The following is a 26,621-nucleotide window of genomic DNA, read 5'->3' on the forward strand; positions in this document are numbered from 1 at the left end:
TGCTTTCTGGGTAGGTCATTTTGGGGGGTCAGAATGCAAACCCAGCCCCCTCAAGTCTTCCTCAGGCAGGCAAGGGATGGGGCTTGGAGCAGCCTAAAACCTTTTTATCGGATTCCATTGTAAACGGTTCTATTTAAGGTAAGTTGCTTGGGTCTGAGAGGCAGACAAGATGCCAGCCAGATGTTGGGAGGCAGCATCAGCATTCAGTGTGCGCCTCTTCTGCCTGGTACAAGGAGTTGTGGGCAGCCAGCTCTAGGGCTGTCCTCACAGAAGGAGACCTGTGCCTACAAAATAGCCAGAGGCCTCCTGCCTTTGAAGCCCACCCATGCTGGACCCCTTACAGAGCTCCCTCACCCACCTGTGGCCCTCAGAGTCGCTTATGATCCCTTCTGCCATGAAACACACAGAGACACCGAAAGTGACTGGGTGACTACAAAGACTTTATGAAATTATTGAAAAGGTTGGCATTTAAAGTATTCATGCGCATACACAAGAGTTACACGAGACCTTCAGGTTACTGGAGTACAAGTATGGTACACACAATAAGCCTGGCAGTGAAGCAAATGAAACCAGACTTGAAACAAAAATATTGGATGTCCTAGCCAGGCATGGCTGAGGCAGGGGGTCAGGAGTTCAAGGCCATCTTCAGCCACATAGTAAGGTCAAGGCCGGCAACAGTCTACCTGAAACCCTATCTCAAAAAAAAAAAAAAAAAAAAAAAAAAAAAAAAAAAAAAATTTGTGGATGTTCTTTTTACCTGTATGACGGGCAGAATGGGCACCATGGGAGTGGCTTCTTCCCACTGCTCAGATCCCCCCTCAACCTTTGGGAGAAAAGGGTCTATTTTTAGACAGTATTCCCATTATGTATTAGCTCACAGAAATCTTGATATGGGTAACATCAAGATCTTATTGGAATAGGTCCTTATAAATATACTTATATCAGAGAAAACAAGGCACTTTGGGAACATGATAGCTTTCTCTCCTATGTGTGCATCATCTGGGCAGAAAGTAAAGATCGGTTAGTTTCTCAAGTCAATAACTGAATAAAGTTAATACAGGAACAGAATTGTTCTCAGTCTTCACTGAGGCCCTACTAAAGTGAACGAGGCAGGAAGCACAGGAGAAGCACATCTCTGTGTAACACCTGGTCCCAGGTCGGACAGGCACCAGCCAAGCTCAAAGCTTAATCCCCCCTCCTGCAAAGGCTGACACATCTCCTGAGTTGGAGTGCCTGGGCCTGGCAGTGCTTCCCTCCCCAGGCCCTGAGGTCAAGTAAGGGGCTGCAGCGGGAGGCAGCCCTAGTGCAGAGCAGGGACACGGTGGGAATGCTTAAGCAGGGTCACCAAAGCCACAGAGACCTCAATCTGTCCAAGCTGGCGCTAGAGAGTCAGCGGGTCGGCGCCGCGGGAAGAGACTCCACGTCAGCCCCGACAGCACCGCCTCAGCTCCGCGGTGACATTGGCCAGGGTCGTTTCTGAGGGCGCTCGAGCTTCCACAGGAGGCGAGCCGGAGCTTGGGCCAGCTGCTCTGAGCCTCCAAGGGATCCCCCACCCCCTCCTTTGGAATGAAATCATCTTACAGCCAAGGCAAAGCTACAAGTCACTTTTGACACTACCAACTGCAAGCTGGGCCCCTGGGCTGCAGGAATGGGGGCAGGCCCCCTGGGCTAGGCAGGCTGGGAAAGGAGGTGGCTCCTTGGCTTCAGCACTTAAGAGTCCTCATGGGCCACTGCTCTATGCTCTTACCAGCCCCAGCCCAGTTTCAAGTCACTGAACTTTGCATTCTACACTTAGAGGAGTCCACAGACACACCCACCTGCACTGGGTCCTTTATTATTTTAAAGGGCTCTGGGTTTAAAGAAGCATGTTTAAAAAACCCTTTTTTTTTGGGGGGGGGTCCACATGCCTAAGTAGAGCCTAGAGGACCTCTCAGCTGCCTGGGTAACCAGGCCCCCACACTGAGGAGGCTCTGCAAGGCCGGGCTACAAAGCACAGAGCTGGGCTGCATGGATTTTAATGAGAGCGTCAGGCAGAGCTGTGCTGTTGCTCTCCGGGACTTGCAGATCATTACCAAGCCAGCTGTAGGATGAGAGCACAGCACATCGAAACCCTAGGAGGTCACTGAGCTAATGATCCAATCCTACCTCCGCAGACAGGGCCCCTCCCCATCTCCTCCCGCCCCCAGTCTTTCCTGGTGGACTCTGTCCATTCCAGAAGCCAGGCCAATACCGCCCCTTCAAGGTCGGGAACAGAACCACAGTGAGCGGCTCTGGCTCCCTTTTCTCGGAGAGCAGGAGGGGAGTAATTTAGTAAAAACCATTAGGCCCAAACCCTGGCCTGGCCAGGCCCCAGGACTTCTATTTGGAAGGACCACTGCCCTCCTCTGCCTCTCCAGCCCCCGCTGGGCTGCAGCCAGGACACCATCAACAGTCATTTTAAGGTTCTAATGAAAGCACCTTCAGCTTCTAAGGCACAGGGTGGGAAACACGCACAGCATGAAGTTGAGTGCCAAACCCTGTGCCAGACACTGGATTTGGGGGGATGGGGGGGGGCATGGACACATGGAGACACATAGCACTCTGGAGTAGCCACAGCAGGAGGGCCTGCTGGCACCTGCGTGCTTAGTCCCTCCCTCTGAGTTCCAGAAAGGAGGCGGAGGGGAGGGCTCAGCAAGTGGGGGCGACAGAGCCATGACTGCACTCTCCTCAAGCCGGAGGGCTTTATGAGGGCTTTGGCAATTACTACAACCATTTGCTGTGCTGGGTAGAGACAGATCCTGTTTCTCTTTGTTTCAGGCTCTGAAGCCAGAGAAGCCGATTTCAGCACTAGAGGCCACACAATAGTTGGGGCAGAAGAGAAGAAACCTTGCTGTTGGCCAGAGCTGCTCAGTTTTCCTGACTAATAGCACCTGTGTATTAGTTCTGGGAAGGGAGGGAAAGGGGTCAGCATCTCCATGCACAGGAGGAGGAGGAGGAGGCAGGAAGAGCCCGTGTCCTTCTGCCTCTCAGCCTTCTCCATGGCTGCTAGGCCCCCCCAGGCAGGTACCTGCTGCGGCTGCCAGCCGGAGGGACTGAAGTTTCTACAGCTGGCACAACCTATTCTCAAATTGAAGAAACAAAAGGGGGAGGGAGCGGTAGTGAATTGCAAAGGCACCTGCCAAGGCTGGCTGCCCCACAGCTCCTCTGCTCTGCTCCCCCAGCACAGCTCCCATGCCACATGACTGGCTGGAGACAGACAGGGGAAATAAATGGTTACAAGAGAGGCTGCCACAGGCTGTGAGCCCTCCAAACGCAACCCCTGCATCAGGAGCTCTGGAGCAGAATGGAGCCAGGCTGCTCTGCCCAGACTCTAGCAGGTGCTCATTATTTGGTCCCAGGAAACACAAGTGACTTGGAAACAGGAAGCTTGGGCTCTTGTTGTATCACTATCTGTGTGACCTTGAGAGAGTCACTTCTCATCTTGGCCTCAGCATCCTGAGCTGGCAGGACCCAAGGTGTTCCATTCTCTTCTAGTTCTGCAGTGCCACACCTTCAAGTTTTGCTCCTGACAGTCAGCAGAGGCCCAGGTCCCTGTGTGTCAGGGCTAGTTTGGTCATGAGTATCAGAGGTTAAAACTGGGCTGTGCAGTTTTAAGGCACCTGGGGTGAGGAGGGGCATGTAGAGGACACCCAAACACCATACTCACCAAGAGGGAGCATGGGAGGAAGGCCACAGCTTCAGCCTTCCGAAGGGCATCACTTCTGGGCAGAGGAGTGAGACAGTCTTTAGAGGCCTGATGCCTTCTGGAACAAAGGCTCAACAGAAGCAACCCTACCTGCTGCAGAAGGCTGAGTGTGGGGCAGGGGGTGTGACAGTCTACTTGCCAGGGCACTTGGCCTGCTAATTTATAGTTTCAGGGCACAGAAAAGGGACCAGCTGGGTCGACACAGGCTGTACCCACTGCTTTAAGATCAGGAGTTGGACAATATTATTTGAAGTAGCTAAATTCAAGGGTTTTGAGGAAGGCCATGGGTTAAAATGGTTATCAGGGAAGGCACTATCTCCAGTTGAAACCCAAGCAAAGAAATCTGCTGTAGGGTTTTTCCTTCCTGTCAATATATAACAGTCACTTGAGGGGAAGATGGACCAGCTCAGCTGTGGACGCTCAGGAGCCCACAGGCAGGAACAGGGAGGACATGGTGATTTGCAGGAAGCTCTGATAGATCTTTGGTTGTTCCAGAGAAGGCTTTGGCCCCTTACAGTTTTTTGTCCTTCCTTTCTTCCCCCTCCCCCCATGAGACTGTTACAGTTTGTATTGAAGAAGGCAGGTGGGAGGAACAGAAGGAGGAATGTGGGCAACAGGTAGAAAGTTAATCCGACCAGTCGTCTTCATCAAATTCAGAGGAGTCATCTTCCGAGTCACTGTACTCGACAGCAATCCGACGGGACAGGATGGTGGCCACATCATTGCCCACCACATCACGCTTCTCTTGCTCCCGCTGCTCTTCAACCCTTCGAAGCTGAAAGCCTGGAGGGAGAGGGGGCAGGGTTAAGAAGCACACTCTTAGTCCCACAATCCTCTGGGACTGAGTTTGATCAGGACAGGATTGTAAAGGACAGAGAAAGATGGACTACTACAGAAGCCAGAAAAAAAGGAAAGGCGGGTCCTACAGAGTCAGCATCTCTGGGTTGTAGGCATCTCTGAAAGGAAGCCCGATGTTCTTCCTGGCTGTGGACACTGAGGCTTCTGAAGGCAGAGTACCAGTACACCCTGTCAGGCAAGTGCTCAGACTGTGCAGGCCTAGCTACAGTGGGGCTAGAGGATTACCAACAGAACAAACCACACCTAACCCTTGGGAACCAAATCTGACCCCAATGAGTAACAGAAGAGGGGGAGGGGGAGGGGGAGGGGGAGGGGGAGGGGGAGGGGGAGGGGGAGGGGGAGGGGGAGGGGGAGGGGGAGGGGGAGGGGGAGGGGGAGAGGGAGAGGGAGAGGGAGAGGGAGAGGGAGAGGGAGAGGGAGAGGGAGAGGGAGAGGGAGAGGGAGAGGGAGAGGGAGAGGGAGAGGGAGAGGGAGAGGGAGAGGGAGAGGGAGAGGGAGAGTTGGAAGGTTGGTGAAGGAAGGAGGGAAGTTGATGGTTGGAAGAGAAGAGAAGGAGAATAAAGAAAGGAAAGCTGGGAAGAAACAGGATGCAGGTGGGGGAGGGCTGAGAGAGCGGAGCGGGCGGACATAGACAGTGGAGAAGAAGACAGCTGCAACTGTCTGGCTGAAAAGTTGGCCGATGGGACACTGACTCATTTTCATCTGGGAATCTTTTCCCAAATAAAAATATGTACGTGAACACATATAACGTACTTACTTCAAGGAATTCTAGGGTCCCAGCTTAAAAAATAATTCATGATCAACAAATATAGAAAGAACTCTCAATTAGGAATGTCCCACCCTGAGCCGGAGGTCTAACCTCTCAGCTGTGTGGGAAAGCTGTTGCCCTGAAAGAGTCAAGACCCTGCCGCACCACCGCTGATTACCTTGGCGGATGGCAGAAAGCAGGTCACTACGCGCATCACTCACAGCAGGCAATGAGGACTTGGGTTTGGTGGCATCAGAAAGAGGTGGTGGTGGTGCAGCAGGCTGGCCATCAGCACCACTGAAGGGGAGAGGTGGGGGCCCTGGAGGGGGAGGGGGAGGAGGAGGGGGCGGAGCACCTCCAGATGGTTGGGACAAGGGAGGTGGTGGCATTGGGTAGTCAGCTGCTGGTGGTGGGGGAGGTGGTGGAGGAGCAGCAAAATCTGGGTGAGGAGGGAAAGATGGAGGTGATGGTGGTGGAGGGGTCCCAGGAGATCCGAATCCTATAGATGGTAGTGGAGGTGGCACACTCATTGGAGGGGGAGGGGGAGGGGCAGGGGGAGGAGCAAAGCCAGGTTTGGGACCCGGTGGAGAGCTCAGAGGAGGCGCTGGGGGTGGATGGCTTGGGCTGACCATGCTGGTTCTTTTGGGTCCAGCCAGGACAGATCCTCTTTGGATGTCTGCAGGGTAGCTGCAAGGCCAAAGAGACAAGAATCATCATCACAGTCCCGGTGCCGACCCCGCCCTGAGGCTGGCTCATCTAAAGCTCAGGCCCTTCTTTGACTCCCATTGTGTTCTGCCTCAGACAGATGGAAATGGTCCAGACAGATCACCAAGGGAATGAGCACCACTGTGGGGAAGGGGCCTTCAGCAGAAGAGTGGTACAACTGGAGACTGAGGAGACTGCACCGTCAGGAAGACTGGCAGAATAGACAGTAGTTCAGGTCCCCTTTAATCTTTTCAGGAGATGGCTCCTTCCTGAACCCTCCTGGAGAGCGTCCTATGGGTGGCTGTCAGTTTAAACCTCTAGCTAGACCTAAATACATACAAGAAAGAGCTAGAATAAAAATTCAAGTCCTCGTCATCCACGGGGCTCTGCCTCTTACTCTGTGAATGCTACTGAACTTGGTGGGGGCAGATGTCCATTTGGAGTTGGAGATAGGACCTTATTATTATGTAGTCCAGGTTAGCCTAGAACACATGACAATCTCCTGCCTTAGCCTCCCAAGTGCTAAAATTATGGGCTTGAATTAACACGCCCAGCTTTGTTTGTTTGCTTGAGACAGGGTCTCACTATGTAGTTCTGTCTGGTCTCAACTCATGGAAATTGGCCTGCCTCTGCCTCCTGAATGCTGAGACTGAAGGTGTACACCACTACTCCCAACTCCTGGCTAACTCTTGACCCAGGTTTGAAAGAGGGTGAAGGCTCACTTCAGGGATCAGATCTATGAGGCTCCAGCTTCAAGGTCTCCAGTTACAGGTGAAGATGAGAGATTTTCTTGCATACCATTGCACCTGCCCTGCACTGAGAGCTACTGCTTAGCAAAGCACCTTACTACTTAGAAGTGCTGGCTCAAGCCTTTAATCCCTCGCACACTCAGAAGGACAGACTGGAAACCACACAGTCTGTACTTTTCCTTTCCCTTGGTGTGTTCTCCCCCACTCCCCCCCCCTCACCCCCTGCCACATGTAGTCCTGATGGCCTAGCACTTACTATGTAGTCCAGGTTGGCCTTAAATTTCTTATCCTCCTGCCCGCGACTGCTGGGATTACTTGTGTTGTTGGCCACCACACTTAACTCATGCTTTAGGGTAAACTGAATGGAGTAGTGAGCTGAAGCAGCTGACTACAAGGTCTCCCTATCCCCTGTAACCCCCCACCCCCGCCTCTTTATGAAAGCTGATGTGCACCTAATACAGGGTAACAACAATTCTGCCAATACTGCATAAATGGTATTCCTATCTGCACACTCTTGCCTGAAGTCACTTTAGTGGTCCTGACCTAGATTTTAAATCTTACTTTGTTCTTGAGTGTTTTACTACCTAGGATGGATGGAAGAGGTTCTACCATTTACCTGAATTCTGCTGGCGGGGGAGGCAAGTTGTCTTCAGAGAAGGAAGGGGAAGGTGAGGAGGCAGAGTCTGACTGTGGAGGTGGTGGGTAGCTGACTGAATCCACATTTTCAACAGAGCCGATGCTGCCATTCTGGTACACCAAGGCGGAGGAATACCTGAGAACACACCAATGTCAAAGTTGTCTTTTAAAGAATCTAGTTCCAGCCAAAGCAACAAACTGTGTTTAACCATTCAGAGCTTGAGTGCTCTCTCTTTTCTTATTAAAAGATACCATGTAAGTGCATTTGACACAAGGATTATTAGGGTGGAATTATATAAGGAGATTCCCCATGTGTTTCCTGTTACAGCAGAATTATCCTTTAGGCTAGGAGTGGTAGTATGTGACTTTAGTCTCAGCACTGGGGATGCAAAGACAGGTGATCTTTAGGACTCTGAGGCCATCCTAAGTTCCATGGCAGCTAGGGTCATAGAGTGAGATCTTGTCTAGTTAAACGCTCTCCTAAATATTAGGGACAGATAAACGTGACTCCCAAAACCTTAAGGCAAAGAATGAAGCCAAACCCCACAGGTTAGTTACAAACACATGACTGGCAGCCTGATTTTGAGGTAGACAAGGCCCTGGAGTGTTAAAGGCAAAAGTGGATTGGATTGCAGATGCAAGCCAAGGACGAGTACAGGCTGCCATGAGGCAGTCTATCCGGTTTCTCTGCCATGTCCTTTATCACATAAGCTGCTGCTTAAAGCAGGATGCTAGAAGCCTGGCAGCAGTGGTGGTGGCAAACACCTTTAATCCCAGAACTCAGGAGGCAAAAATGGGGGATGGTCTACAGAGTGAGTTCCAGGACAGCCAGGGCTACACAGTGAAACCCTGTCTTGAAAAAAACGAAAGAAAGAGGGCGGGGGTGGGGAAAGCAGTGTTTTAGAGCTGGCTGCATGGAAACCCATTCCTCAGCACATTAGGCACCCTGGGTGAACACCAGAACTTCATACACACATGAACACATCAAGCAGGAAGCCTCCACGCCAGCTTAAGTACACTGGGCACCAGCTAGCAAAGCTGGCCTGGCCTGCCTCTTCTTCCTCTCCTTCCAGCCACTGCTGGGCAGAGCTCATCGGACAGGTCCCAGGAACAGAATTGTGGGGACATAAATAAATCAGATGATACTCCAATATGAAAAGTCCTCAAGCCTGGACACCTATCTCGGACAGCTTCACCTACAAGCATGCCCATATAGCCTAGCCACACAGCCAGTTCCAAACCTTCAGGAAAGTGGGGGATGGGGGTGGAGGGAGGCTAGCTCCTCATCTTTACTACCTAAGCCTCAAAATCAGACATAAAACTTTTGACAGCATTTATGGCCTTAAGAGTCACTAATCCTATGCCACGTGCCAGTCAGAATAGGATGGGACTGTGGAACAAAATGGCCCCTTACTGGGCAGTAAGATCACTGAAGGTCCTTTAGCACTGGTTTCTCTGTAGAAAGGTTCATTTCCACTGTCTTCCTCATGCTTATGAACAAACCCCTGAATCCAGGAGGAACAAGTGTCACATGTGTCAAGATTTCCATGGTAGTTACGCTAAAAGCAAGAGCTCATCTGTTCTTTTATCACTACTCAGTCCCCAGTATGGGCTGTGCACATCTGACAGCCAGGTGCAATGCATTTAGAGGAAAAGCCAGGGTGACTCACACCAGGCAGTCATGGTGACTTGGCTTTGAAGGTCACAGGGGTCAGACATCAGGATAAGCATCAAACCAAGCTTTAAAACCATTCTGCCTCTTTAAACCTCCAGCCTGAATTGGTATTAGGAAATGGGTCAGGATGCCATCTCCCACGTCTTCAGTGAGACATATTTGCCTCCACTGTGGCCCAGCAACCTCTCCATACTGTCTTTGAGGTCTGCATTCAGTTCTTTGGCTATCCTCTCTCCCAAGACAGGCTGAGAATTTGTTTTGCTAACTGCATGGCCTGCCTGCTCTGCCCCTCCTGTGCCCAGCTGAGCTCTTGAGTGTAACCTTCATGTGTGCTCTGGAGGCAAAGGGCTTCCAAGTCCACTTTTCTTTCTTTTCCAATCTTTCCTCCGAGGCCTTTAGGTATGCTGGTTTCTGGCAGAGTATCAGCATTAGAAACCATGGCTGTCCCTTTCACAAGTCCAGCCACCTCATTTAAATTGCTGAGTCTCTTGACTTATTTAGAAATTTTAATCACCAGATTTTAAAAGTAATCAATTAATGGTATATTATCCTAAACTCTACTGCCAGATTTCCGAGGGTGGGAAAGGTATAATGCCAGAGCCTTTGGTCCCGAGGTTCCCAACCAGTCCAGAGAATGCTATCAGCATCACCTACCCAGAAGGTCCCAGCTTCTCCTTGGACTCTACAAATTCTTGTCCCATTTTCATCTTCTCCCACTCTTCCTTTCGTGTCTTGATTTTACGTGGGTTCACATTCCCTCTATTTGGATTATCTTTCTTTTCTTTCTATAATGAAAAGGAACAGAAAAGCCTCTGTAAAACATTTTCCGAAGTGATTCATTAAAACTCTCCCCATCTGCATGGACACACACTCATGAGATGGTCTGCCTAGACAACGCATGATGACAGCAGAGTTTACAGAAGTACCAGGTCTGCAGTGACCTAGAGGCTGTCCAATCCAAACCACCTTCCAGGCGGAACGTTTGTTCAGGCTCACACAAGCACCTCTAGTAGGAAACCACAGCTACCTCTCCCGGTAATTGTTTCACATCTTTAAGCGACTCTAATTGTTAGAAAGTTAGTAAACAGTTTTTTGTTTTGTTTTGTTTGCCAAGCCACAAAAGTCAGTCAAGGGATGAAGACTGACAGTTCCAGAGATCTGGGGCAGATAGAAGGAAACAGTCAAAAACAAAACAAAACAAAACCCAATAAAGGATTCCCCCCCCCCCCAACCCCTGCAGCTGCACTAGCCTCTGCACTCCCTTGGGCCTGCTGACAGCCATGTCAATGGGATTGCTAGGTCAAAGCTGGCAGGTCACACAGCACCAAGAGCCTAAGGAGAGAGAAGCAACACCACAAACTAGGCAGTCCTGGCCCCGCCCATCCAGTAGTGAAGGAATTAACCTGTTATAAATTAAAAGATTGCAGAAGCTGGTGCTTGTCTCTGAGAAAGGAGCTGCGAGATAGGACCAGGCTAGCTGAGTGTCCAGCAGGGTCAGGTGCAGATTGTAAGAAAAATAACTGGTGAATAGAAAAGTCCATTTCTAAAGCTCAGCTCAAATATATTCAGTTGTTACACAGTGCCAGGGAGCACACTTATTTTTGGTGTGATTTATACTTGTATCTTGGTGGTATTTGGGGTGGACACATTCTTCTTTCTTTCTTTTTTTTTTTTTTTAAAGATTTTTACCTGGCATCTGAGCAAGCAGTCACTTGAAATTACTTCACATAAGACCGGCTTCCTTTTTATCCCCCCTCTACAATTGTGCCTACTGATGTGTAGAACAGAGGCCCCTTTCCCCTCACCCTATGCTTTCTCTTCTCTTTCATGATATCCTTGGTGTCCTGCAGCATCTTCTCCTTCCAAAGATCAAAGAAGTATGAAGGGTTGGTGTAGAATTTGAGTGCCTCCTTTCCATCATCCCTGGGATAGAAATGAAGACAAGTAGCTGTCAGTAGAGAGATGAGCTCCCAACCAAAACCAATATTCCAAACACCAACCAGTTAGCAGTTTTTACAGTAAGGAGTCAGGACGACATTCAAATTGACTGCATGCTTCCGTTCCCACACCTGATTCTCAACGGCACTAGCAGTGCCCTTCTAGTCCTTACAAACCTTCCATACCTTCAGTTCCCAGGCAGGAATCTACATGGTCAGGGCAAGAACAGGGTAGATCAGCAGGAATTCTGATTATTTCTAATCATTTACACAGTCAGGACAAAGATATCTGGATACTGTGTATCTCTAAGGAGACTTCTGCTGTTGGTTCCCTTCCCCACTCATTACCCAGGACTCCTTAGAAAGCACTGAGGTCTTTTCTACCAACCTGAAACCTGTATACTCGTGTGTTTGTGTACAATTGCTCTTCTACACACAGATAAGGAACTAAGCACACTGCTACTTCTTGTTCCCTTGTGGAGTAGTTCAGCGTCCATAATTACTGCAAGGACACCCACTGAGCACAAATGGCCAGCTGTTTTAAAACCACAAAATCTATCAGGAGGCAGGGGCAGGCGGATCTCTAAGTTCAAGGCCAGCCTGGTCTACAAAGAATAAGAAAGTTCTGGACAGCCAGGACTACACAGAGAAACCCTGTCTCAAAAAACAAAAAGACCACAAGGTCTTAGTGGGTGTGGTAGTACAGAGTAGAGTGAGCTTCTAAGTAAGAACTGTTTGCCATACCCCATGATCCTGACTAGAATCTTTGACTTTGCTATGGCAAAGCTTCCACTGTTCAGAATTGTGTGCTTCAGGGTACAGGGATATTTATTATCTTCTGAAATAAAAGAGCCAGGACCCAGAAGGAGAAGCAGAGGGAGAAGCACCAGATGTTCAAGGCCAGCCTACACTATGTAGAGAGAATGTGTCACAAAGAGAACTATACACAAAACATCAAAAGGCTGGTCTGAAGACAGCCTGGTGTGTATACAAGTTCTAGGTCACCCAGGACTACACAGACAGACCCAATCTACAATAAACAAACAAACAAACAAACAAACAAACAAATCAATCAACCAGCCAAAACTTCTGAAAGACAATTCAAAACACGAGGGTACTTCTAGCTCAACCATTAATAGTTCCTTTTAAAAAATGCTTTAGATTTATTTTGTTTTCATTTAATCTATGTGTATGTGTATGTCTCTGTGCACATATGTATGTGGGTGCCTATAAAGGCCAGAAGGGGGTAGAAGAGCACCTGAGGCTAGAGTTACTGACAGTTGTGAGTTGTCTGCTGCAAGTGCTAGGGACTGAACCCGAAAGAGCAGCAAGTGTACTTAAGCACTGAACTATCTCTCCAGGCCCCGACAGTAACAATTTTGTATTAACTATATCTTGCTCTGAGTTAAGAGACACCACTGCTTGTTTCTGTTAGGCAAACTCCAGATAACATCGAGGAGATACTAATTCTGGCAGTGTGTGTCTAATAAAGAAAATAGTTTTCAGAAAGATGAAGTATCTCAACATCATCTGTTGGCCCTATCCCACCTCACAAACACTCAATCATACCGCTTTCATACTATGAGCTCTGTACTAGTCTATACTAGTAACAAAGGGCTAGTATAAATACTAGTATAAATACTAGCCCTTTGTTACTAGTATCACCAAATTACCAGAGGGAGGACTCTAGGTTGTCTTTAAGCCTACCTTCATCCTTTTCCATGTCTACCTACAGTAGGGTAGGTCCTTGCAGAAGAAACCATTCAAAGGGTGTTCAAAATGAAGTGACTGGCACTCATGTGGAAGGATACTAATGCTCTCCACACTTTGGAAGGCAGCCTCTGAGCCCAGAGCAGCCAGTATGAAGCTGGTCCCACTAACTTGCCCAAACATCTGGTAATTTAGAGTTTTCTGAGAAAGTGGAAACCTGGTTAGAATGTGGCCCTTGGGAATCAATGTGCAGGACTGCTTGCTAACAAGTTCTCTTGCTTCTGTAATAACTAAATTCCTTGGATGGAATCCAGATGGACCTGCCTTTACCAAATTAAACTCTGCAGCATCAACGGTACAGCAAACTTAAATATGTAGGAGACGCAGCATGAGTTTCCGAGTCCAAACAAGACTGAGTTCTGTGTTTGCTGGGACAGGCAGGAAGTTCAACGCTATTCTCTGATATAAGCATTGTCTTTAGAGATTTTAGACAATGTAGTTTTTAATCAGACACCCCACCCCACCACACACACACACACACACACACATACACACACCACGGTTACCTGTAAGGACTTAGATTGTTAAGAGGGGGAGGAGCGTCACAGCTGTTATAGGTCTCTAAGACGGGCACTGGGAGAGAATTTCTGTCAAAAAGCTTCTGGTCTTGGATGGTAGAGCTTCTGAAGGCCTTTCGAGTGTTGATTCCTTGTAGTGACACTGAGAGAACACGGAAGACGTTAGAAAATGGACGACAGGCTATTTGAGCAAACACTGAGTCACACCGTCGGAGACAACTCAGCTGCTGCCTTTCTTGGCTGCAGCCGTCTGCAGCCAGGTTTTTTTTTTTTTTTCCTTCCCCCTCTGGGGAAGCCCCATGAGGCTGTCAGCAGCCCAGCCATTTCATGACTGAACAGATGAAGCAACACAAAGCTTTACTATGTGGCCAGATCTTGTAGGCTTCTTAGGTGAAACGAATCTTCCAAGTACTTTTATGGTAGCAAAATACCACTGAGGGAAAGGAAACTTGAGAACAAGGGAATTGGGGAATGGAGGAAAGGGAATGTGGTGTGTGCTAAAGGTAAAAAGGTTTCTTTACACCATCTGGGCTTATGTCGCTCCCAAGTAGATGTGTATTAGTCTCTCTGATGTCTCCTCTTGCTTTTTAACAAACCAGGGGCAGGATTCTCAGAAGCTGCTCAGCAGAGCCTGCAGCTCTGGCTCAGCCTCCTTACCTTCCTCTTCCTTGGGATCCAGCTGAGTGACTTTAACTTGTACTCGGTCAACCCGCTCAGCAAGGGAGTTTACTCGGGAGGCAAAGGCACTTGCCTGAGTACAAATCTCTCCAAAAATGTCCTCTGCATACTTACCTAGAAAGAGCAAACAGAGCACGTCACTAGTGCACAGGAGTGAGAGGAACAACCCAATAACTAAAGAGTGTATCGTCCACCAAACACGTACACATGCTTGTCCTTGGAGAAAGAGATAGTCTCCATAGTCTGGTCACTCTGTGCGTATATAGACAGACCCTAACTAATAGAACCCTTTTGGCAAATTCTGAACAAACATGAAATTCAAAGCAGGTTGAACAAAATCAAAAGGTACAATGTCAACAAGTTAGTCCCGGAAGAGCAGACAGTATATGCAAACATTTGTCCTTGGCTCTCAGCCCCTCCTATTCTGTAAAGCACCTTGTAAAATGGCTCTGGAGAGTAGACTGGGAGTTAAGAGGAACAACCAGGTGGCCATGCGCAATACACTAAATTACTTCCTCTGTAGAATTTCAAAAGCCCACTGAAAACCAAGATGTGGGTATCTCTAAGGGGACTGAACTTCCCTTCCCCACCCCACTCAGAGATCCCAAACTTCTTCTAAGGGTGAAAAGGTTACCTTAGATTCTCTAACCCAAAGCTTTCAAAGTCTTTGCTCCAGGTTACAATCCTTCAAATCTACACCCCAGGGAACAAGCGAAAAGCTGAGATACTCAAGCCCTCCCTGAAAAACAACACACCACTGGCCTTTTTCCACAGTCTCACTTTTTAGAACAAGAAAAGAGTTCTGTACCTTCAGCTCTGAATGCAGGGAGAATTTGCAGCCAAAGAAACAACAATTTGGAATACCTCCACACTGTTATTCCAAGCCACAAGGTACTTTCTTGCTAGCAAGGGGAAGAGGTATGAATGGGTAAATCACCACCTCGGCTGTTTACTCACAAAGTAAAGGCAGACATAAGTGACTGCCCAACCTGAGGATATTTTGAGACCTATTTAAAGTAAGGTCTCATTTTTTTTCTTTAGCTTCTAAGCTTAGTACATATTTGAGGGGAGATTAGGCTAACCTAGACTGGAAGGGCAAACCACACCCTCACGGTAAACTGCAGTTAACTTGTCCAGGGAAACCCAGAGGACAAGTGCACTGTGAGCTACTGGTGCATTTAGTAAGTCAATGAGTTCCTCCTTCTGCATACTGCATGGTCACATGCAGCAACAGTGAGGCGGGATTCCGGAACTCAAAGGACCCAGAGGACAGCGTGCTGTCTCTGCTCTGCAGGTAGAGGGTCCTGTTTGATACGTGGATAACACGCAGTGTTCTAGCCCCACCAAGTAATGAAAAATTGTGTTTCAAAACAAAAGCAAAGAAATATGCAGCACTACGCATGGAAAATGGACCAGCCTTAAAAACACCCAATTGTGGTGGCTCACACCTGAAATCTTAGCACTTGGGGGCCAAGGAGGGTTGCTGTTTGTTCAGGGACAGCCTGGGGTACATAGTGAGACCCTGTCTCAAACAAAAGCAAGCATTCAACTGCTCTGGCAAAAAGAAAAACCACCAGTGAACCCGTCTTTCTGTCTCCCAGAGACGCTGTCGTGGAAGGGTGCGTGGCAGTGGGGCTTCAGGTAAAATCCCACAAAAGACTTCAATATTCAAAAGTGATAACTCTTTTTCTTTTTTTGAGACAGGGTCTCACTATGGAGCCCTGGCTGGCCCAGAACTTTCTGTGCAGACAAGATCTTTGAAACCTCTGAGTTAGAAACACCATGAGAAGTTCTGCAGCCCTGCATCAGATGTGGATAAGTTAGAGATTCCTTCATCTTGGTTTGACATTCTACTGAAGAAGTAATTTCTTGTCCAGTGTTATTCATCATAGACACCTGGTTGTTCCTCTTAACTCCCAGGCTGCTCTCCAGAGCCACCGTACAAGGTGTCTTTGAACCCTGAGATATGCCTGCCTCTGCCTTCCAAGTGCTTGGATTAAAGGCCCGTGTTCAGCTTCCCTTCCCTTTCCTTTTTTTTTTTTTTGACAGGGTTTCTCTGTGTAGGCCAGGCTGTGCGCTGTAGACCAGGCTGGCCTCAAACTCACCATGATCTCATCCTTTTCTTCCTCAGCACTGAGATGACTTGCACACATTGTGCCCAGCCTATGCCTCAGCTGTTTCTATTGTGCCAAAGTCCTTCTTAATATTTATTCCTATCTATGTGTATGCGTGTTTGTTAGTGTACACATGTCCTATGTATGTGTATGCATGTTTCTGTTGGTTAGTGTGCACATGTGCATGTGGCTGCCCACAGAGGACAGATGAGGGTGCCAGATCTTTTGGAACTGGAGTTACAGGAAGTTGTAAGCCACCATGCGGGTGTAGGAAATCAAACTCTGGTCTAAGAACTACAAGTGGTGGCTGGGTAGTGGTGGCGCACACCTTTAGTTCAAGCGCTTGGGAGGCAGAAGTAGGTGGATCTGAGTTGGAGGACAGCTTGGTCTACAGAGTAAGTTCCAGGAAGCCAGGGCTACACAGAGAAACCTTGTCTTGAAAAAAACAAATCTTCCCCCCAATAAAAGAATAAAAGATAAGTGTCCTACTGTTTGCTATATTGTTTTTTGAAACAGGGTATCTCTATATAGCTTTGTCTGGCCTCAAACTCAGAAAGACCCACCTGCCTCTGCTTTGGGGTTTTTGGGATACATGTACCACAGATCTGAGTGCAACAAGTACTCTTTTTTTTTTTCTTTAAGAGTTATTTATTCATTTTTATATATGAGTACACTGTAGCTGTCTTCAGACACACCAGAAGAAGGCATCGGATCTCATTAGAGATAGTTGTAAGACATCATATAGGTGCTGGGAATTAAACTCAGGACCTCTGGAAGAGAAGCCAGTGCTCTTAACGGCTGAGCCATCTCTCCAGTCTGCAACAAGTACTCTTAACAGCCAAGCCATCTCTCCCACCCTGTGTTGTAGAGAGAACATGTTGTATATTGTATGGATGCATCACCTGTCAATTAAAAAGCCTATGGCCTATGGCTTAGGGAGAAAATGGAGATGAGATACCCAGGAGGAAAAAGGATTCTGGGATAAAGCTGAGGCCGGAAGATCCGAGGAGATGTACGCCTGGTACCTGAGCTCAGGTAACCAGCCACACAGCAAAATACAGAAGAGAATAATGGAAAGAGCAGCAGGTTACCTTAAGTTATATCTAGTCAGAGAAGAGCCTGGCTATATGGCCAAGGTATTTGTAAATATATTTTGAGCCTGAGTCTTATTTCTGGGGGCATGGGACTAGGATGTAGGCAGTCACAATCTCTCACATTTAGTCTCACCTGTAAACTGGGGAGTGTGAGTATATCCTCATCACATTATTACCTCATCACATTATTAGACAGATTAAATAAGCTAGCAATCTAAGTTGTCACAGTAAACTTCGGTCTTATGTTGCTCAGCCATGGAGACAAGTTTTTCAGAGTTCAACTATCTAAGCCAGCGTGGAGGCTTCCCCAAGCCCCAAGAGGCTGCAAGGCTGATGTGGTAGGATCACTTGGGCCCATGAGTGACGCCCAGGAATGATAGCAAGATCTGTCACAAACCAAATGACGATTAAATACCCTAAATCCCAAGCTTAGAGGAACCTCAAACCAGGTTCAGATGATGATGCTCAGTTTACTCTGAGGGACAGCTTCTCACCTGCAACAGCATCAGCAGCGGTGAAGGCCAGTGGAAGGCTTAGACCTGAACTGTCTGCCATGGTCACACCATGTCTTTAGAACTTTTAACTCTAATTCCAATCAGCTTTGATACTTTCTATTCTTCAAATGTAAGAAAACTACTGCAATTTCTAGAAACAGAAGTATGATACTTCAAAAAGACAAAGCCAGAGCCCAAGATTTATTCTGCTGGTACACTGCTTGTGTTGCATGCACAGAGCCCTGGGCTTCATCTCCAGCATTGCACTGTAGTAGCGATCGCTGGTATTCCTACAATTGGGAGATGAAGGTGAGAGGATCAGAAATTCAAGATCACCCTTGTGTAAGTTTGATGCCAGCCAGGGCTACATGAGGCTGTCTTGATGCAAATTAACAAATAATGGCTGCAGAGATGCTCAGTGGTTAGAGCCCTGGCTGCTCTTCTAAGAGACCCAGGTTCAATCCCCAACACCCACATGGCATATAACAACCACTTGTAATTCCAGTTCCAGAGGATCTGACATCTTTTGCTGGCGTTCATGAGCACAGCATACACATGGTGCATAGACAAACACGCAGGCAAAACATATATACATATAAAATTAAATTAAAAATAAATTTAAGTAATCAAAAGGAGAAGAGAGGAGAGGAAAGGGCCTGGTCTAAAGGTGAATTTTGCTCACCCCATATTACCAAGACAGACACAGTATCTATGAGGATAGTCATTAACAGATATCACATTTTGCCAAAAGATTTCAGAACAGTCTTCAAGAGGTTCCCCAAAATGACTCTTAGCAAAATTCCTCAAGTGACATATTATGTGGAAGCAGAAACTAGTGAAACCCATTTTTTTTAAAAGATGCATCTGTTCTTGTTGAAATCTGAGTGAGAGTTCCAGGGCTTTACAAAGGTAGTGCCACCCTTTACCCAATGCCAGAAACCTATCAACACCATTTCCTACAGATTCAGATTGGGTTCCACTCTCCTGGATGGGCACAATACTGGTCAAAAGTGCATGCTGAGTGAGGCTGGGCATGGTGGTGATGGGCATGGTGGAGAACACCTTTAATCCCAGCCCTTGGGAGGTAGGGGCAGGGAAATCTCTGTGAGTCTGAGACCAGCTTGATCTGTGGGATGTGCTAGGGGCGCCTGGGGAAAGTGGAAGAAAGAATCTGGGGCATGGTTGAGAGGATCAAGATATACTGCTTACATAAATAATGAAATTGTCAAGGAATAAACAAAAGGCACTCTATTAATTAAATATAATTTAGTAAGAAGAACACAGAAAATTTGTGTTATGGGGGTTTGCAGTAATATAGGTATGTACTAAGCATGTTCAGGGGTAATTATCCCAGAGCTGGAACTGTTAGCTGTAGGAACCGGTACACAGGAGCCAGGGTAGGCATCCAGCAAGCGGGGGTGGGGTGGGGTGGGGAACACGACACCCCACACTGATGATGACGGAGTAGAAGCAGTAAAGAACAAGGCCTAGAAGACACACGTAGTGGCACATGCCTTTATCCCAGCACTAGCAGGCAAAGGCAGAGTTCCTGCCTATGGAGGTCACAAGATAACCTTTGAGAGCTGGTTCTCCCTACCATGTGGGCTCCAGGGACTGAACTCAGACTGCTCGGCTTGGTAACAGCCACCTTTACTCACTGGGTCATCACACTGGCCCTCTCTTCTCTATTTAAGAGAATTTTTATTTGAGTATTGTAAAATGGGAAAAATGGATTACAGAAGGTAAGAGTAGAAAGAAAGACAATAGCTTTTTTTTTTTTTTTTTAATGTACTTTTCAAACATTTATTAAGCTAGGCCAGTCACACACATCTGCAATCCTAGCTATTTGGGAGACTGAGATCAAGGTAAACCAGGGCAACTTAGCAGGACCCTACCTTCAAATTAAAAAGGTAAAAATAAAAGATGCATGGTTATAGCTCAGTGGTAGTGAGGGAGGAAGATGAGGAAGAGGAGGAGAAGAAGGAGAAACAGGAAAACGTTTACAAGTTAATGACATCTTTATAACTGTATAGGTTATCCTTGGCTATACAACTGGATGAAAGGCAACCCAAAGTACAGGAAACTTTGTATCAATGAGCAAACAAATTCTCAGTGACAACCAGGAATGACACTGTAGCATCTGGAAGGCTCTTGGCCAGCCTGAGTTACAAAATGACACCTGTCTCAAAAAGTTTCAAATCTCAGAATTATACACAGAAAAGGTGAGCCATCTGTTTTAAGCACACCACTGTTGGTGTACAGGACAGATCTAAGCAGACACTGAAAGAAAGGAGGCCAGAGGGAGGCATGGACAATAGTTCCTCTGAGACTCATGGTGTTAGCATGGGAGCTGAGACAGGTGGGTCACAAATTTGAGGTCAGTCTGAGCTATATAATGAGATCCTGTTTTAAAAAATAAGTTCATTTATTACCTCAATGTAATTAAAAATATTTTAGGTAAGTCAACAAAGACCCGAACTAGGACACCACTGGCACGGATAGAATTGGTGACAGAGCAAATAAACTCTTAGCTAAGTTTAAATATTCATGTCTGAGGCTGGGCATGTACTTAGCATGCACAAGCTCTGGGGTTGAGCCTTAGAATAAGATAATTACATACAAAAATAAGAAATAACTGAACTTCTTGAGTCTTACTGCCCATGTCTCTTTAAGAAAGTTATTTTATGTCTCTGAGCTTTTTCATTTGTTCATCTGAAAAATGGGAACACAACTTCCTAGACAGCTAGAAGTAACTGAAAAAATTAAATGAAATTATATCAACACCTCATTGAAAACTGGCATAAGCCTGGCAGTGGTGGTGCACACCTTTAATCCCAGCACTTGGGAGGTAGAGGCAGGCGGATTTCTAAGTTCGAGGCCAGCCTGGTCTACAGAGTGAGTTTTAGGACAGCCAAGGGCTACACAGAGAAACCCTGTCTCAAAAAACCAAAAAAAACCCCAAACCAAACCAAAACAACAACAACAAAAAAAAAAAAAAAAAACTGGCATAAAACGGGCAATCAACAAATATGAGTTCCCCTCTCACCCTCTTTCCACTGTCCCTCAAACATTATCTCTTCCTATCTCCTTTGGTAGGTTCTGAGCTCCTGGAAGTGAGAGACCATCTCCTCTCCTCTCATTTCTGTGTTGTCATAACACCCATATGTAAGATCCATCCACTCCGATGTACTGGGATAATAAAAGGGTGAGTTAGCACCCTAATGTGAGGACTCGGTCCTTAGGTAAAATCTGACCCTGGCTCTCAGATCAGCTTCAAGATAGAAGTGGTTTGATCGAAACCAGAGAAAGTACACAATAGCCTCCATTAATGCTGTAAAACACCTCAGAGGGGGCAGGACTCCTGCTGAGTGAGCAGCAGCAGCAGCAGCAGCAGCTTTGTCCTGTGGAGAGGGAACCAGTTTATGACTGACTTCTATCCACGTGGCCTTCTGGGGTGACAGAGGCAGAGTGTCTTTGCAGCTTCTTCGTGCTTCACTGTCAGCTACAGCTTTGCTGCAGTGTCTTTGTGTGCGACAGACACTGCCAATGGGTTTATTCTCTGTGATGCCCCAACCAGGTTCACTAAGCCCTGGATCAACCGAGACAGGTCCCATGCTAGGTGAAGGCTTAGGAGTCTCAGATTCCATACATCATCTGGTCACAGAGCTCTGCCTCCTTGGCTCCTATTTCAAAGGTAGGACCCATCACTACTTAGGGGAATACAAGCTTTTGATATTCCTCTGCCTCCTCTAAAGGCAGTGATGTGACAAGGTGTGTGGGGAGGTGAGTGTTGGAAATAATTTACACAAAATGCAGGGGCATTTCCACAGAGGTGCTTATGGGAGCTGGGGTGGCACTAGACAAATGCAGGGCTGGTCCCAACATCTGCCTCTCCCATACCTCAGCTTGATTCAGAATGGAATCCAAACCATATGCAAATAACCCTCCCAAGGCAGTCTCATTAATTTAGCCAATTAAAGAAATTTTACATATATATAAGAATGGCTCCAGCTACCATTTGTGTCACTGTGTGTTCATACTGTGTGCTCACACTGTGTGCTCACACAGCTTGCAAATCTCCTAATACTCCAGAGACTGCAGAGGTTATTTGTACCCTATCTTGGACCTGGGGCCTTGCAGCACAATTAAATGTGTATCAGGGTAGACACGTCAGCCACAATCTCTGTACATGCTTACTTTACTTCCCTTTGGGAAGATCGCAGTGGGGTGTTGGGTAGCTAGACTATTGGCACTTGTGAGGCTTCAAGAAAGTCAGGCTACATGGAACAGATCATCTAATTACAGGAGCATTCCTCGACCCAAGACACTGCTCTGTGAACCTCCCACTTCACACACAGAGAATTCTGCTCTGTCACTGCGTCTGCAGTTTTTGCTGCAGCCCTTCCTGCCATCCTTCCTGCAGATTCCTTTTGAAGCAGGTGGAGGGGAAGGTAGATGCTGGAGGGTGGTGGTAGATGAAGAGACGGTAGAGGGAAGAGGAACCAAAAAAGAAGCCATTCTCAGAGTGGAGCGGAGTGGGGGAACAGGGGATGTAGTTTTGCATTACCTAGGGAAGGCAGGTGGGGGAGAGACAGGAACATGGAGGAGAAGGAACTAAATAAAGAGCACCGACGACCCCTGAGGGCACAGCACAGGCTCTGAGGCACTCACTCAGGCTGCCCAGCTGTCGGATGACATTTGCCAGGGTGATGTTGGTCCTGCATTCCAGCTCACTTGTATCGCTAGGCAACGTCTGACGGCACAGGTGCCTTGGCTCGATGTTCCTGGTTACTAACGGCATAGTGGACCTGCTTCAGGCAAGGTTCTCAATGATGAAAAACAACCTAAAAGAGAAATAACAGGAAAACAATACTCAACCACAGATCCCAGGCACACAGGGGCAATGTGAGTCTCTTCCTTTTCTTTTTTGGTATTGATCTAATCTGAAACAGTTTTTAAAAGCCCTGTACTCCCCTTCCTAGCTTCTAGTTCAAGCAGCTCATCTTCTTTTCAAGGTTCACTAAGAAGTCTTGCTATGAGTTTACAAATTCTGAACTGGTGACATCATGAAGACAGCATGGAACCTTAAAGTAGCAATTACTGCTCTAACCAATAAGAAACCTCCAGGCGAGAGGCATGATCAGAAAATAGCAGCCACCGGTATCCACATAGTAGCCACATCAATAGAAATTAGATTCTAGGCCGCCAGCTACAAAGTTCAAAAACAAAAACTGACCTCTGTGGCAGGGGATGCTACCCAGCTGGTATGGCACTTGCCTAGCATACACAAGATGTAGGTCTGACGCCCCGCCCCTAACATGTCATAAACTGGACATGGTGATACACACCTGTAATCCCAGCATTTGGAGGACAGAGGAGGCAGGAGTATGAGAAGTTTATGACCTTTCTCAGCTAAACAGAGAGTTAAGGTCAGACTATATGAGCAGATTTGCCTTTGTCTGGTAATCTCCACAGTGAAGTCAGCTGCCAACAGTGATGCCACTGGTAAGTCTCTGGCTATAACTTCTCTCTCTAGGTCTTCCTAGATGGGTGACTGTTAATGTACAATTAAATACGAGCTGCCAGGATCTATTAACACTACCAAAGTTTAGTCTGTAAATTGACAGAGTGAAGGAAAATCAAGGAAAAAATTACATGTTCAATATGTCAAACGAAATGCTAAGCCAACTGTGCTTTAAGATTCCCTGGCCCTCTCTTCTCCCCAGTGCTCCTCTTCTGGACCAGGGGCAGCAGTGGGATGCGTCTGAACAGATGCAGACCCTCCTATTGCTGCTCTGTATCCTGGTGGCTGAGCCCTTCCCCAGCACCACAGCACCCGGGCTCACACGGAGCTATCATGTTAGATTTAGATTACCATATCACTAAATTACGAGTTTAGGAGAAGCCCTTCTCCTCCCAGACCAGGGTTCTCTGTGTAGTCCTGACTGTCCTGGAACCCACTCTGTAGACCAGGCTGGCCTTCAACTCAGAGATCCGCCTGCCTCTGCCTCCCAAGTGCTGGGATTAAAGGTGTGTGCCACCACCACCAAACAGTGGGAGATTTTATTCTCAACAAGGTGAGTATGACTAGAACAGTCAAGTGATAGTGGATAGGTCTTGTTTTTGTATCTTAGAAAACCATAAAGAAATCTAAAATGTCTTAACAGCTATTTTACATCAAATGAAAAAGTACAGAAGTAACTACAGAAACTCAACTATAAATTTCCAAAGAAGAGAAGGGATTCTCCTCCTCATCATCATCATCATCATCAAGTTTGATACTCACATCAAATCCTAAAACACCAGCTTATCAGCAGACAAGTTGCCTATAAATATAAAATGCTATGGACAAGCTAATCACTACAGAGATTAAAAGGAAACCAACATATTGTTGCACCAAAATGAAACAAAAACCCTAAACTAACAAATACACAGAGAGGCAGTGGAACCTTTTGGAACAGGCTGCTCCTTGTTATGGACATTCTGATCTGCTACAAGTAAAAATAAAACAGGAAGCCAGCAGCCTGGGGAACAAGATTTCCTGTCACCAAGAGCAACAGCATAGGAACTAAGAACCAGCTGTTTGCTTCTAACTTTGAACCTCTCTAACGGTCACTGTGAGGCAGCTGCGCCTATCTTTGGGGTGCAGAGGTGTTTCCTAAATACTTGTCCACTGCCTTCGGAAATGACTTCCATTCCATTTCTCTGCTAAGATCCTCCTTTGACCCGACAGGTTTTTAACACAAACTCCAGACTTTCCAGTTTAACTCTTCTACTTAAAGCAAACAGTACAAGGTACTAAGATGCACACCCACACTTAATAATACATGCTGATTAGTGAATCTAGAATATGGTAAAAAGAATCTAGGAAAGGAAAGAAGGCAGGAGGTTTACGGAAGAATGTTGGGCCAGTGGGACGGCTAGCCACGCTGCCAGCCTGATAACCTCAGTTTAATCCCAAGCTTCTGAGGCAGGAGACAACAGCTCTGTGGCTAAGAGTACTTATTGCTCTTGCAGAGAATGGGGTGTGGCTCATAACTCCAGTTTCTTTTTTTGTTTGTTTGTTTTTTTGAAACAGGGTTTCTCTGTGTAGCCCTGGCTGTCCTGGAACTCACTCTGTAGACCAGGCTGGCCTCGAACTCAGAAATCCACCTGCCTCTGCCTCCCAAGTGCTGGGATTAAAGGCGTGCGCCGCCACCGCCCGACATAACTCCATGTTTCTGATGCCTTCTTCTGACCTCCATGTGTACCAGGCATGCCAGAATTACATATGTATGTATACACGCAAACATATAAGCAAGTTGTCCTCTGACACCTTCAAATGTGTGCTGTGGCATGTGTGTGCAATATATGTGTGTGTGTGTGGGCAAAACAATAATACATGTAAACTAAATCTTTAAAAATAAAAATTAGAGAGAATGAAAAAAATGTTAATATCCATCAAGACAAAACAATCAAAAAAACAGATATGCTACTTCTTTTAAAAAGATTTTGGCTAGGCGGTGGTGGCACACGCCTTTAATCCCAGCACTTGGGAGGCAGAGGCAGGTGGATTTCTGAGTTCGAGGCCAGCCTGGTCTACAGAGTGGGTTCCAGGACAGCCAGGGCTACACAGAGAAACCCTGTCTCGAAAAACAAACAAACAATTTGTTGTTTTGTTTTGACCAGGTGTGATGGCCTATGCTTTTAGTCTCAGCACTTGGGAGGCAAGGCCGTAGTCTCTGTGTGTTGGAGGCCAGCCTGGTCTATATAACAAGTTCCAAGACAGCCAAAGCTAGATAGAGAAACTCTGTTTCAACACAAACAAAAAACATTTCTGGGGCTGGAGAAAAGGCTCAGAAGTTGAGGGCATATGTTGCGCTTCCAGACATGGGTTCAAGTCCCAGCACCCACCTACTGGTTCACAACCATCTGTAACTCTAGTTCCAGGGGATCTGATACCTTCTTCTGGCCTCTGAGGGCATTGTACTCACACAGTGCACACACACAAACACACACACACACACACACACACACACACACACACACACACACATATTCAGGCAAAACACCCACATACATAAAATAAAGATAAAAGTAAAATAAATATGGCGGATAGAAAGGAGATTTTTTTTTTTTCAAAGACACCAAGGTGACAAGCTACCCTGCTCTATGGAAGTGTGCCTGTACCCAGTGCTCACTTTTCTTTTAGATAACCAAGGACTAGTTGTCTTCTGTGGGAGAAGTACGAAATTATGCAGAACCTGAAACACACCTGTAATTTGACAAAAGAAAAAAATTCTACATTTGAATGATGATAAACTTAGAAATGGCAAACAGACTTCAGCCTCTCGACTCTCCTGTCATTTCTAACTGTAGAAAATACATGGCTTGATACATGAGTTGGTCTCTCGACTCTGATACCTCATAATTGTTATCTTCAACAATTTTCCTATAGACATTAAAAAAATATATCCTAAATGCCCTCTATAGAGCTTTAAAGGATGGGATAGTTATTTGCAGTTCCATGGGTCGTAGGCAAATCTTCCTGTTCAATGAATTCTATTCATTGATAAATATTTAAAAACACTTTAAACCATGGACATATTACATAGTTGAATGCAACATTCACATAAAAAATTTAAAGATGAAACCCTAGACTTCAATGAATTTGATGGGTTTTCCCCTGAAGTTGCCCCTAGCTATCCACTCAGACGACCTGAAATGCAGCCCTCTCTCCTCCAGTCTCTCACAACTGTGCTCATCTGAACCACAGAACAAAGAGAATGATTAGAGCGACTGTTTCCTCAATTTTCTTCCCGACTGTACATAAGGAGCGCCACTGTGGATGCCCTGGAGAAGTTAGTCCCTTACACACAACAGGTGCCCGATGACATTAGGCTTTCATTCTCTTGTGGGCTCTAGTTAAGACGGCTCCTCCA

The 26,621-nt window shown here is 46.7% G+C and overlaps 1 protein-coding gene across 3 annotated transcripts in view; it reads right to left on the minus strand.

Moving 5' to 3' along the window:
• Positions 1–3,883: 3,883 nt before the first annotated feature.
• Wasf2 (WASP family member 2) overlaps positions 3,884–26,621 on the minus strand; it is a 64,486-nt gene continuing 41,748 nt past the window's right edge. For 2 of the 3 annotated variants that reach the window (XM_034502654.2, XM_034502655.2), the window contains exons 2-9: positions 22,372–22,544; positions 13,978–14,112; positions 13,309–13,462; positions 10,901–11,018; positions 9,750–9,880; positions 7,401–7,556; positions 5,509–6,017; positions 3,884–4,507 (exon numbers count right to left, since the gene is read on the minus strand). In XM_034502654.2, coding sequence (XP_034358545.1) covers positions 4,350–4,507; positions 5,509–6,017; positions 7,401–7,556; positions 9,750–9,880; positions 10,901–11,018; positions 13,309–13,462; positions 13,978–14,112; positions 22,372–22,501 — 1,491 coding nt within the window. In that variant the 5' untranslated portion in view covers positions 22,502–22,544 and the 3' untranslated portion in view covers positions 3,884–4,349. Of the gene's footprint in view, positions 4,508–5,508; positions 6,018–7,400; positions 7,557–9,749; positions 9,881–10,900; positions 11,019–13,308; positions 13,463–13,977; positions 14,113–22,267; positions 22,545–26,621 lie in introns of those variants that run through there. The other variant, XM_034502656.2, reaches the window with a different exon arrangement.

Source organism: Arvicanthis niloticus, chromosome 5 (assembly GCF_011762505.2).
Source record: "Arvicanthis niloticus isolate mArvNil1 chromosome 5, mArvNil1.pat.X, whole genome shotgun sequence".
Classification (NCBI taxonomy): Eukaryota; Metazoa; Chordata; class Mammalia; order Rodentia; family Muridae; genus Arvicanthis; species Arvicanthis niloticus.